We start from the raw sequence: 12,569 nt of genomic DNA on the forward strand, positions 1-12,569 counted from the left end.
TTTTGACTTTATCTTTTTCAAAAAGTTAAAAAACCCTAAAAGTCATTTAGCAAATTGAAAAGTCCTTTTCATTTTAACTTTTGGCCAAGAAGGAAATGAAGGCTAGACAAAAGACACGTATCTTTTTGAGACTTTTTGCTTTTGCATACCAAACACATTTTAAAAGCCTACTTTTTGACAAAGTAGGTAAAAGTCCTTTTACCAGAGGACTTTTAAGGTATAAAAGATATCGAAACACCCCCTCACACTGTATCTCTTGTCTATCTCTCATTCTCTAATGAAACTCCATCAATGATACATAATTTATCTCTTCAATGCTTCCTATGAAGAGGGTAGCAGAGAAGAAGCAAACGTTGGAAGTTGCAAAGTCTTGATCAGTCATATACCAATTTCTACATCCGATTACGACTCTACGTAACTATATCGACATGGATTTGAATCCTCATTCTAGGTTTTCGAACTCCAAGCATTTGATTTGTTGGTATTATTTTAATATTAATTTAAATTTAAGCTGGTATCATTTAAGGATATTTTTTTGTCAAGGATCTGGCTTGCCCTCCACATGTAGAAGCTTCATTACCTTTCTCTTGATTTACCTGTGGCAGAAAATGGTTCACTGCAGACCTTTACTGAATCCAAATCGATTGGAGGAAGAAGCTTTATCATACATGATTAAGATAAAATTGACGTTTCAATGGTACTTATTTTACTAATCATTCGATTTTTGATTTTAGAATCATTCCTATCTCCCGAACCAATTTAACAGCTCATAAATGTTAGGGTTTCAGAAATCGGTTTGTTAGGAAAATTTCGATGTTTTTTAGAAAACAAAGTCACTCAGATGGACTGAAAATGCATCGTTGCCCAATTTTCCAACTAATGTATGTGCAAAGTTCATTTCAACTTATTTTTAGCATTTTAAGTATCTTTCATTTGAATTTCATCTTTTGGTTCAACTATGGTTTCATGGTTGACATATCTTCGTTATCTCCAAACCCCTAATTTTTTACCGTGTGTTTTTGTGTTTTTCAGGAGTGAGAGCTAAAATTAAACCAAATGATATGTTAATTTTAGTTGTTTTTCAGTCAATCGAGAAGATCTTTGATGAGCATATTTAACTTTTTCATGGAAAAATTCTATGAATCAGTTGACTTATACAATATTATAAATGCAATTTGTTAAGCATCGTACATTATAATTGTATTATTTTAATAAATTTATAAAGTTGTAAATGTAGGATGTCTTGGTCAATGGTTAGATCATGGAAAGAGAAGCGATGGCTTTTATGCATGCAACCATTATGAATCTGCAAATCAAGGAGCAGTATACTACTGAATCATTTTTTCTCTTTTTCTAATTGAATAAAAAATTATTCGTTCTTTTGAAGTTTCAATCTTCAATCTTGTAATTCCATTTCCATTTGCAGAATGAAGAATTCGAATGTCAAAGAGAAATGGAAAATAATTCTTTAGAGTGATATACTTGGTATTATGCACGTTGGCTTAATAATCAATCTTGTAATTCCATTTCCATTTGTTTAAATGATTATGTAATTTAAGAAATTTAATGTTTATCTTAGCATATTGTAGGGGTGAGCAAACCCGAACCAAGAAACCGAGAAACCAACAAAAACCGACGAAACCGAAACCGAATCAAAACCGACGGTGTGGGTTTTAAATTTGTAAAAACCGACTTTTCGGGTTCAGTTTCGGTTTTGCCCCCAGAAACCGACCCAACAATCCGAGAAACCGACCCCTCTTTAAAACCAAGAAACCGACCCAGCAAACCCGCAAACCCGATACTTTTTACTGATTATTTTATATATATATATATATATATATATATATATATATATATATATATATATATATATTAAGAAAATAAAAATAAATAAAAGAAGCTTATGTGTTTTTTTAATTATTTAACTAATTGTTACATCTCTGGAAAATGGGTTCAAACCCAAAACCCATGGGTTTAAACCCAGAAACCGTAAGTGTATGGGTTGAACCCAAGAAACCGAGAAACCGCCCAAACCGATATCAGAAACCGAGAAACCGAACCGACCAGAAACCGACCCTATTGGGTTCTGAAAACCAGAAACCGATCATTTACGGGTTGAGTTGGGTTGGGGTCCAAAACCGACCCATGCACAGCCCTAGCATATTGTTATTGGAGATGCTTTCTCTTATAGTATTTACATTCTGGTTGTAAAAGTGGATGGTTTACTCGGTGTTGTTGCAAAGTAAGGAGTAAACTAGGGAGCAAAGTGATAGGGTTAACATTTTAGAATTATAATGATCTATATTTTTTTTTACGAATTTTTTTTTCTGTAAAATTTAAGTTCCATAAGAAAGAATTTAAATTATTAAAATAAAGAATATAGGGTTAAAATTATTAAAATAAAGAATATAGGGTTAAAAAAATGAACAAAGAATCTTTAAATATAGCAATCTAGGACCATTTGTAAATTAGTAATATATTTGTGATGGATCAAAACATGTCCTCAATTATAAATATCACATCACATACATATTTAAGAAAATTATGAACGGGGTGCTACCAAATCCAAGTTTGAACATATATTTCTTTTTTTTTAAATCATTAGATAGAAATAAAATAAAAAAGAAAAAAACTATAAATAGAAAGGGGCTGTTTTAGAGACTTGAAGTGCAACTTCCATGGTTTCATTATCAAATTTCTTGACCAGCAAATAACACACATAAAAGAATACCATCTTAAAGACTATTTGTTGCAAAAATAGCTAATAGGAATACATTACCATAATGTAGAGACTCTAATTAAATGTGACACATGTCAACATTTGATATGGTAGGAGGAAAAATAGAAACAAATGGTAAGAGGATATTTAATTTCTCTTTTTATAAATATGATGTACACTACCTCTGTCTTACTATGCTTGCAAAGGCATTTTTGGGATCAAAATGTTTTCGCCTCTTAAATTTTAGCATAATATATTTGGTTTTAGATCCATAAAAACTCTTTTTGCAATGTTGGTGCTTATCAGAGGATTAATATCGATATTGGTCCTTAAGCAGTTAACTTTAACAACCACTCTATTAAATTTTAAAAATTGTCATTTTTCACTTCTATGTTTATATTATGTTCTAAGTTATTTTAATTTCATCAATTATGTACTATACGGGTTATAACCTAACCAGTATCTTATATAAATAAAACCTAAAAATGTCACATGTCCTTTTCTAGCATATCCTTTTGACACATGGCCCATGTCTATGATATCTACCATTTTTTTTTTGTGTGTAACAAATCAACTTCAATTAAAATTTGAAAATAATAAAACAAAAATTCTATCCTAATAACAATTCCGTAAATTATGGTATCTATATTTTAAAAACCGTAATAAATCTTTCATATTTTAATGTATCCCGATAAATTAGGCCTGACAATCGTGTCGTGTTCGGGTTAGCGTGTCGTGGGTTGACGGGTCAAAATATGCCAACCCAATCCATTTAAATATACAGGTCACGGGTTGGCGAGTTTGGGACATAAACACATATATGACCCGCCAACCCATTTATTTATACGGGTTTACAGATTGGCGGGTTCGTGGGTCCAACTTTTAGACATTTAAGTCTTAAACATCCATATGAAAATTAAAAACATTCATAGAAATATGTTACAGACTTAGCCTTATAGGTCACGACTTACGACCTTAGACCATCCACCACGAGTCAAAATGTCAAAACAGTCAAATGTCTATGAATCAAAGATATATATTATATAATACTTATTAAATATTAATACTTGATATATAAATACATTTAAAAATAAAATAATTTTTTTATTAAGAATATAAACGGGTTGGTGGGTCAACCCGTTTATTTTTTGAGAAACTCATATATGACCCGTTTAACAAACGGGTTGGCGGGTTAACGGGTTGAAAAACTCAACCCAAACTCATTATTTCGTGTCGTGTCACGGATCGTATCGTGTCGAGAATTGCCAGTCCTACGAGAAATCAAGGATACATTATCCTAATTACCTTTTTTAGCTTTATCTTTTTATTTATATTTAATATTTTTTCTATATAATAATTTTAAACATTGTTTTTCATGATTATAACCTAGTCCGTAATAAAATCATAAAATATGTGAAAGTTGATCAAGATGACGATTATTTATATAAATATTTTCTTTTGACAAAACTGCAAAAATAGTCCCTGTGGTTTGCATTTTTTCAGGAAACAAGTCCAAACAGTGACTTTTTTTGATTCGTGGTCCTTTTGGAGTGGTTTGTATGTGAAAATGGTCCCTCCGAAAATTGAAATGACTATAATACCCTTGGGGTATTTATTTTTCATTTTTCTTTCATTATTCTTAAAATTTAATATTTATTTATTTATTTTAGCAATTAAAAAAATAAAAAGGGCCCACCTCTCTCTCTCTCTCTCTCTCTCTCTCCCAAACACCCCCTTTTGATGTTGTTGCTTCCCTTTTATGGGTGTGCCACCGGAACAGAAAGAAGAACGACGAGGGAGTTGTCGGAGCAACCTCCCTTACCACATCAGACGTCGGGATCTCCTCCTCCTCCACTCCGTTGCAAATCGCCACCATAAGACAAACTGCCACCACCTCTGCAGCTCCCTTCCTCCCCATTTTCTTTCCTGTTGATTAATTACCCCCAAACACCCTACGATCACTTCGAGTGCTACCCTACATCCACAGCCGACAACAAAAAAGGAATGAAGCATAGAAGAGCACCGGAGCAGCCTTATTGCCACCACCATCTTCAGCCCCTCACCACCATCGTTGCCCTGTTCAAGTCATCACCTTCGATTGTTTAACTAACCCACGAAGGTGAAGAACCCCCCTCTTTCATCACTTGTGTTACAGGACAAAAACAACCCCTCTCACTAAATCGATCGCCGTTTCTGCTACTCTGGATTGTGTGTCATCTATAACACAGGAAGGAAAAGAGGATTGATCGGGAATCAAACCAATAGCGACTGTCGGCGGTCCTGAGGAGTTCAATCAAGCAATAAGGGTGAAAATCAAGACTTATTGTGGTTGTGTTTGGTCTGTCGGTCAAACGAAATGGAATGGGTCTTCGAAAGGGATCGCAAGCAACATCTTCTTTCTTTCTTCTTTTCCTGATTCGTTATGAAGCATGAAGGAGTCGATTTTTCTGGCGGTTCAAGCCTTCAATCGGGGTTGTGGGGGTTGAGAAGGGTAGCAACAGCCGGAGAGGGTGCTTCTGGTGGTGTTTCTCGGCAGAAGGCGGAAGGGAAGGGGATATGGAGGTGGCGGCAGTGGGGAACCGGGAAAACATCACCGGTGATTCTAGTTCTTTGACAGGGGAAGGAGACGAACGGGTGATGGATCATAAGGAAGAGAGAGAGAGAGAGAGAGAGAGAGAGAGAGAGAGAGAGAAAGAGAGAGAGAGAGGTGGGCCCTTTTTTATTTTTTTAATTGTTAAAATAAATAAATAAATATTAAATTTTAAGAATAATGAAAGAAAAATGAAAAATAAATACCCCAAGGGTATTATAGTCATTTCAGTTTTCGGAGGGACCATTTTCACATACAAACCACTCCAAAAGGACTACGAAACCAAAAAAGTCACTGTTTGGACTAAAACCCCAAAATTTTGCATACCACAGGGACCATTTTTGCAATTTTGTCTTTTCTTTTTAACATAGCCAAATACATCGATGCCCCAGCCCGAAGGAAGAAAGAAAAAAAAATCGTGCACTCAGCCCTCACTCTCTGGTCTACGCCTTGCCGCCTTTGCCCGCTGCTACCCTGCTCCGTCTCCGCCCTGTTCCACCTCGCCACTTCCCCCCGTTGCCGCCCTGCTCCCGCCATTGCTTCGCCACCACTAGCCTGCCTGCTGCCTGCGCCGGTAAACAGATTTGAAATTTTGAGCTATTTTTGTTATTTGATTGATAATCATTAGCTATTTATTGTTTTTTTTGTCTATTGTTATGATTATTTAAGTTAGACTGTGGAAAATCTGTTTGTTCATCGTTACTTTTTACTTGTTAGTAATTAATATTTTGTTAGGGTCTGTTAATTTGGAGAATCATAGTTTAATTTGGCGTTTCTGAAAATTTTCCAAATCGTTAATTGTGAACTGTTATTGATGGAGCAATGACAATCCCTTAAACTGAAAATCAACTTTGGATTATATTTTTATTAAAAACGATTCAAACTAGTGAAATAAATCGTTAATTGTTAACTGTTATTGATGCAGTTTTTGTTAATAGGAAATAAGAATGCTTGAAGATAATAAGAAAATAATCGGTCTTTCATGGGAACCAAAGTTACCTTCTCTTTTATTTGGAGCAAAAAGTGGGTCCCAAAATGTACAAGAAAGTAGTCTCGTATATAAGCCCGATTCAGAGCTTATTGATGGACTTTTTGTTCCCCCTAATGACCCAAAAAAAGTCAACAAGCTACTCAAGAAGCAAGTCAACGACACAACAGGAAAAAGTTGGTATGTATATGTTCACATTCCAAATGTAGACATGACTTAATCCATTAAGACATCATTTAAATATATTTTTAAAGATGATTATGTTTGAAATATTTATAGGTTTGATATGCCTGCTCCTACTCTCACACCTGAATTGAAAAAAGATCTTCAGCTGCTAAAGGTGTCATGACCTCTCTTAACACTTTTGATCATTTTACAGTTTTAAATTCTAATAAACAAATTAAATTGCTTATTATTATTTTTTTTTCTTTCTAGAAAGATATAAATGGTTTCACTTTTATATTTACAGTTGCGAAATGTGATTGATCCCAAAAGGCACTACAAGAAAGGTGACTCCAAGTTAACCACATTCCCAAAATATTTTCAGGTAGAGTATTATTTTGTCAGCTTTCTTAACCAATATAGGCAATTTAATTTATTGCTACAAAAATGGGAAAACAACAAAATAGGTGGGGACAGTTGTGGAGCCCACATCAGAATATTTCACCTCTCGACTTACAAAGAGGGAAAGGAAAGCGACATTAGCCGATGAGCTATTATCTGATCAATCACTCAAAGTTTACAGGTTAGAATAATTAGTTTTGCAATATGGGTGAGAAATGAAATGGTGTATATTTAGAAGGGTTGTTTGTGTAAAATTTTACAGGAAGCGTAAGGTGAGAGAGATTGAAGAGAAAAGTCAACCAGGTGGAGTTGATAAATGGAAGATAAAAGGTAAAAGCTCATGGAAACGCGCAAAGCAAAGGAGGCATTGAGTTGGGTATCATGGAATTTAGGCAAATAATTGAATTTAGATTTGAGAATGATGTTATAATATTCATAGTTTCGATTGGTTATATGATTTGAAAAGTTGTTTCAATACCAAATTTTGTAGTGTTATAAACTTATAATGTGTATTATGTAAGCTAAGGACTTTTCAAAATCATCCACTTTAAAAACTATATATATCCTACACCCATACATGATAATACAAAAAAAAAGAAATACACCATGAACACAAACAGACCTTAAAAAATATGACAATTAGATGAAAAATTGTACAATGTGGTCAAAAAAGTACAATATTGTCATGGTTTGTACACAAAAAAACTAACTTCATATCTCTTGCACTTTCAAATTCGTGTAGTTTTGAAGAATCTCTCTCAGGTAATCCAGCTGTTCATGACTCCCTTCAAGTTCTTCCCACTTCACAACACAAAATAAAATTATTTTATATTCAACATATATATATATATATATATATATATATATATATATATATATATATATATATATATATATATATATATATATATATATATATATAATTAAGGACATAAAATAACTTACTTTTTGGTGAGATACTGATACAACCTTCCATCCAGCAGCTTCAAGGTATCGCCTTTTCAGCACTGTATGCCCTAAAGGGTTTCCTGTATCCAAAAAACATTAATGGGCTTAATGGGTTAAGCGCTTAATCTGGACAAATGGGAAAAAAAGATATCATACTCATACTACTCACCTAAATTTCTTGAAAAATGTGTGGGCCCATCGATCTCCAATGCAAGTTTTAAATCAATCAAAGCAGCATCCAAAGTGTATCCATCCACAACATATTCTCTTACCCAATCAACACCAGTTGCAACAAGAAGACGTGCAACCTCTTTTTGAAATGAAGAAGTGATCTTCTGATTAAAACGTGAAGTTCTTCCAGCTCGAATAATTTTATCTTCAATTTCAGTTTTAAGACACAATGACAAATGAGGGTATTCGACTTTTAAACACTGATTCACAAGATAAACTTGAGTAGCAAACATAATATCCTCCCTATATTGATCTGAAACATTTTGCTCTTCAAATTCTTCAAGTGTTTTCCAAATATTGAAAAAGAAACCTCGATTCATTTCTCCAAGAACAGCATACGACCAACATATGTTTCCGATTTCGTCCCTGGTTAATTCAAGAACAGGAAAGCTTTCAACTTTCAATGGTTCAAGATTTGGATTTTTTGATGCTTTCTTGCACCTAAACTGAAGGGTATTTTGGTAAACATTATCAAGAGCTGAAAGCAACGAATCCACAGGCTCGAAAAGCGAAGCGAAAGCCCATAGCACTTGAGCAAGTTCTTGTGGTTGAAAAGTGTTGATAATATCCGAACCTCTTTTCGATAATTCCGAAAATAACCCTGGAGCCGAATGTTGCATGGATGCAAAAGCACCGGAGATATTAGCAACATTTTGTGAGTTAAACTGGTCAACTTTGGTCAATGCAACTTCTGCAACTCGATCCATTTCAGACACATAAAGAAGATCGCCTCCGATTTTCGATAGGGCCCACGCGATATTTGAGATGCCTTGAGCGGAACATTCCGGAAGATTCATCATGGATATACCCACAAGCATAGACATTTCTCTACGCCTTGCAAATGCAAGTCTATGAGTTCTTGGCATTAAAACTTTTTCCATGTTTTTAGCAACACGATGAATTGCTGTTGCTAAATTTAATGGAGATAAAGGTGAAGGACTTAATCCTTTTCCAACTGCCATTATCATCTCTGAGATTATTTCAAGCACTTCATCTGCAGTTTGTGCTTCTACTATTTCTCTGTTTAGATTGATCTCTTTTCTTCGATCAGATGGGCCTGAAAATTGGGATAGTTTTTCTGCAAAAGTTTTCATTGTTTTCTCTTTCCTTTCGTTGAACATTCCCCCTGCGATCATACCCACGTTTCTTAAAAGTTGGTCTTTATCGTCATCCAAAAGGTTTTCGATGTTCAATTCAACACCTTCATCTTCATCTTCATCATCAGAATTGAAATCAACAGGCTTTGGCTTGTTAACAACTAGTTTCTTCTTGATCTTCTTCTTCTTTTTCTTCTTGGTGACGAGATTTTCCATGGCATTTGTCAAACCTCGAGTTTGAATAGACTTGAGAGCAGATTTTCTAGCTCTTACGCACCAATCTGAGGTGTCTGTTTCTTCGAGTAATTCGGATTTTTCTTTTTGTTTTTTCCTTTTTGGGGGATCGATGTGTCCTAGAAATTCGTCTTTCCAATCCAAATTAGACGCTGTATCGTGCTCCACCACCTCGTCGTCGTCGTCGTCATCGACCACTTTGATGACGCGAAAGTCTTTATTTAGGTTAACAGAAACACAAAAAAAGCTCTTTTTGGGAAGAAGAAATCCATGGTGGAGTCGCGAATCCGTAAATCGGAAGTGTGTAATGGTTTTAATCGAGTTCAAGCATGAGACTAGTGGCTTCGAAGATATATATTTAGGACCCAAAATTGGTGAATATAACATATTATCCATCTTACAGGTTTAACTTCTTTCTTCTATGAAACGAGAAAACTTCATTCAAAAATGCCCGTTTGAGCAGAAAGAATATTCGCGATTTATGTATGATTATCACAAGATAAATGGTAGAATGTGGAAGTAATTGACTGAAAAGCAATCACCTGATTTGCGGAATCGTTGTAGCTATACCCTGCTCCTCTTCGAACAAAAGAGAAGAACAAAGGATAAGAAGAATATGTTTACGGCAGAAATGGGAGAGGGTTTTAGAATTGTAATTTTAATCGGTAAAAAAAATAATATAACTAAAAAGAAAAAAAAAAAATCAAATGTTGTCTTTTTTTTAAGATGGAAGGTTAAAATCTATTTTCTTTTTCAGAATCCTAACTTGAGTCTGTCTTTAAAATTATTTTCTATCATCAAATGAGAAACATCAAGAAGTATTATTTGTATAATAAAAATATTACATTTTCATTTTGTACGATAAATTCATTATCTTCCTCTTTATTTCTTTTTTTTTTTCAAAAAAACTTTGTCGTAATTGTATCGGTTGTCAAAAATTACGAGATACTTTTCAAAAGCATCATATCTCTTTTGCATGGTAACAATTAGGATGAGCTACATGACAGGATACTTACCTTTAGAATCGGAACTGCTCTAGAACTATTGGTTATGGAACTTGCACCAACGTGACTAGTTCTGGTTTGTTTCGTAATATATAGAACTGTTTGAGACCGGCTCCAATTCACAAAATTTTGGAACAGTTGCATGTTGGGTATCAGTAAGCATACATTTTCTTAATAAAAAAAATATTTATAATATGATAGATAATGTAACTTACTATACCTTTAGTCCAAATTGTCACGGGCTTTGCTTCGCGCCATGGATCTCTACAAATGTGTATGTGTGTGTACACACACACATACACATTTGTAGAGATCCATGGCGCGAAGCAAAGCCCGTGACAATTTGGACTAAAGGTGCAGTGGAAATTTTGTTTTTTCTATTGATTATGAATCTTTGATTGACTCAATCTCAATGTTTCATTTCACGGACCGATGTTATTAAGGTGTTGTTTGTTTTGGAAGTGGTTAAATGTCTTTTGTCTTTTTTCAAGTTTGCGGAAGAAGACGTGCACTTGCGAAACGTCTACCCGCCAGAAGGGGAAAATGTTCAAAAAGGTAGAAAAACAAACGAGGCCTAAGTGAATCTTGTAAAAAAATAGATCAACATAAAGTGAATCTTGTAAAAAAGATGAATAAATATATATTCTTTATATGGTATACTCTGACTGAGTAAGTGTATCGTTATGTGTTGATATAGTTAAAAGTTGTTTCCGAAAAAAAAACATATATAAATGCTACTATTATATATGATGTAAAACTTGATAATGAACGTTTATAGTCGAGACGGGATTTGTTATTATATTTTTTTTAGAGTATGATATCGGTCTAATCCTTGATGAAATAAATCGTAACACCCGGAATCCGGAAGGTCAACTAAAGAAAGAAAAATCCCAAGTCAAAAGGTCTACTCATCCAGTCCAAGGAGGGTGACTCGACGAGTAGAACCAAGATTAGGACGCCGATGGAAGGACCTACTCGACGAGTTAGTCTAGGTTTGGGAAACCCTAAATTTGGGTTATGTACCCTATTTAAGCATCCTTAACCCACACCCATGGCCTCATTTACAGCCTCCATTGTCCAAACCCTAATCCACGAACCCTAGTGCCTTATTTGAGGTTATGAGCCATTTTGTGTGATCTTTGTGCACTTTTGAAGCTTGTGGAAGAAGAGGAAGATAGAGGACTCAAGAGGAAGAGAGTAGATCCAGAAACTACACTTCTTTGGCTACATTTTCTGGTAATCAAGTTTCTATCTTAGCCATTAGTTCATTAGATCTCTTCCTTTCTCTCTTCATAAGGGTTTTTGGTCCAAGAATGTTAGCATGTGGGGAATGGACGAACCAAGTGGGTATTCTTCCAGATCTAGGACTTTGAAGGGCTATCATGGCATAAAGGTGCAAACTTTATACCATAAGATCCCTCATGCAAGCTCTAAGATGTCATCTTGGTCTTTTAAGCCCAAAAGGCCATGCATGGAGGAAAAAGGCAGAAGCTTTACGTGTTATGGCAGTGCTTAGAGTATAGATCTCAGTGAATATGCCTTAGTTTGAAGTATTGGTGGCTTGTGGACCAATATTTATGTCCTAAAGAATTAGGGTTTTAGCAAAACCCATTAAGAAAGACTAGTGGTGGGTAAAGTTGGAAACTTTACCCTTGAGAAGGCATTTTCTGTATGTAGAAGAAGTATGGAGTTTTGATCTGGAGAATAGGGGCTTAATTTGTTAAGATGGCCCAAACAGACAGACGGACTCGGCGAGTCTAGAGAGGGACTCGACGAGTTGAGTTGATTTTCCTGATTTTGTGCATGGCATAACTCGGCGAGTCTGAAGAGGGACTCGACTCGGCGAGTTGACTCGTTCTGCCACGTCTATGAGTAGCGAAGGAACTCGGCGAGTCAGGAAGATGACTCGACGAGTTGAGTCAACTCAGGGTGTTAACTTTGACTTTGACCAAGCGTAGATTTTGACTTTGACCAGGGGTAAAATGGTCATTTTACCCTAAGAAGGATTATCAGTTCTTGACTAAGTATTATGTTGGTAACGATAGCTCGGGGAGTCGAGTGATCAGTAGTTCGGGGATCTGCCTGCTAGCAGTGAGAGGACTATTCGGGGGATTCTACAGTCAGTTGTAAGGTGAGTTTTCTCCAGTAGGAGCATGTCGAAGGCACCAATGTCGGCCCGTTTATGTATATTAGT

General features: G+C 35.2%; 2 protein-coding genes and 1 long non-coding RNA gene across 4 annotated transcripts; 2 read left to right on the forward strand and 1 right to left on the reverse strand.

The window, feature by feature from the left end:
- The first annotated feature begins 265 nt into the window (after nt 1-265).
- LOC145058880 (uncharacterized) lies at nt 266-1,542 on the forward strand. Its single transcript, XR_013686553.1, has 3 exons — nt 266-481; nt 606-697; nt 1,238-1,542. It is a non-coding gene; the product is annotated as an uncharacterized LOC145058880 (long non-coding RNA).
- A 4,160-nt stretch (nt 1,543-5,702) lies between these two features.
- On the forward strand, nt 5,703-7,367 carry LOC145057169 (rRNA-processing protein fcf2-like). Of its 2 annotated transcripts, none has more exons than XM_079004952.1 (6): nt 5,703-5,883; nt 6,235-6,477; nt 6,577-6,637; nt 6,767-6,844; nt 6,927-7,042; nt 7,124-7,367. In XM_079004952.1, the coding sequence occupies exons 2-6, from the start codon at nt 6,257-6,259 to the stop codon at nt 7,230-7,232; spliced, it is 585 nt and encodes a 194-aa protein (XP_078861078.1). In that variant the 5' UTR covers nt 5,703-5,883; nt 6,235-6,256; the 3' UTR covers nt 7,233-7,367. The 2 variants fall into 2 exon arrangements, with proteins under 2 accessions (XP_078861078.1, XP_078861079.1); XM_079004953.1 differs by having other exon boundaries at nt 6,248-6,477.
- Nucleotides 7,368-7,484: 117 nt separating this feature from the next.
- On the reverse strand, nt 7,485-10,007 carry RAP (RAP domain-containing protein). Its single transcript, XM_079004951.1, has 3 exons — nt 7,979-10,007; nt 7,807-7,889; nt 7,485-7,662 (listed from the first exon to the last, which is right to left on the reverse strand). The coding sequence occupies exons 1-3, from the start codon at nt 9,765-9,767 to the stop codon at nt 7,573-7,575; spliced, it is 1,962 nt and encodes a 653-aa protein (XP_078861077.1). The 5' UTR covers nt 9,768-10,007; the 3' UTR covers nt 7,485-7,572.
- Between the last annotated feature and the right edge of the window lie 2,562 nt (nt 10,008-12,569).

Source organism: Lactuca serriola, chromosome 6 (assembly GCF_051521515.1).
Source record: "Lactuca serriola cultivar US96UC23 chromosome 6, Lser_US96UC23_V15, whole genome shotgun sequence".
Classification (NCBI taxonomy): Eukaryota; Viridiplantae; Streptophyta; class Magnoliopsida; order Asterales; family Asteraceae; genus Lactuca; species Lactuca serriola.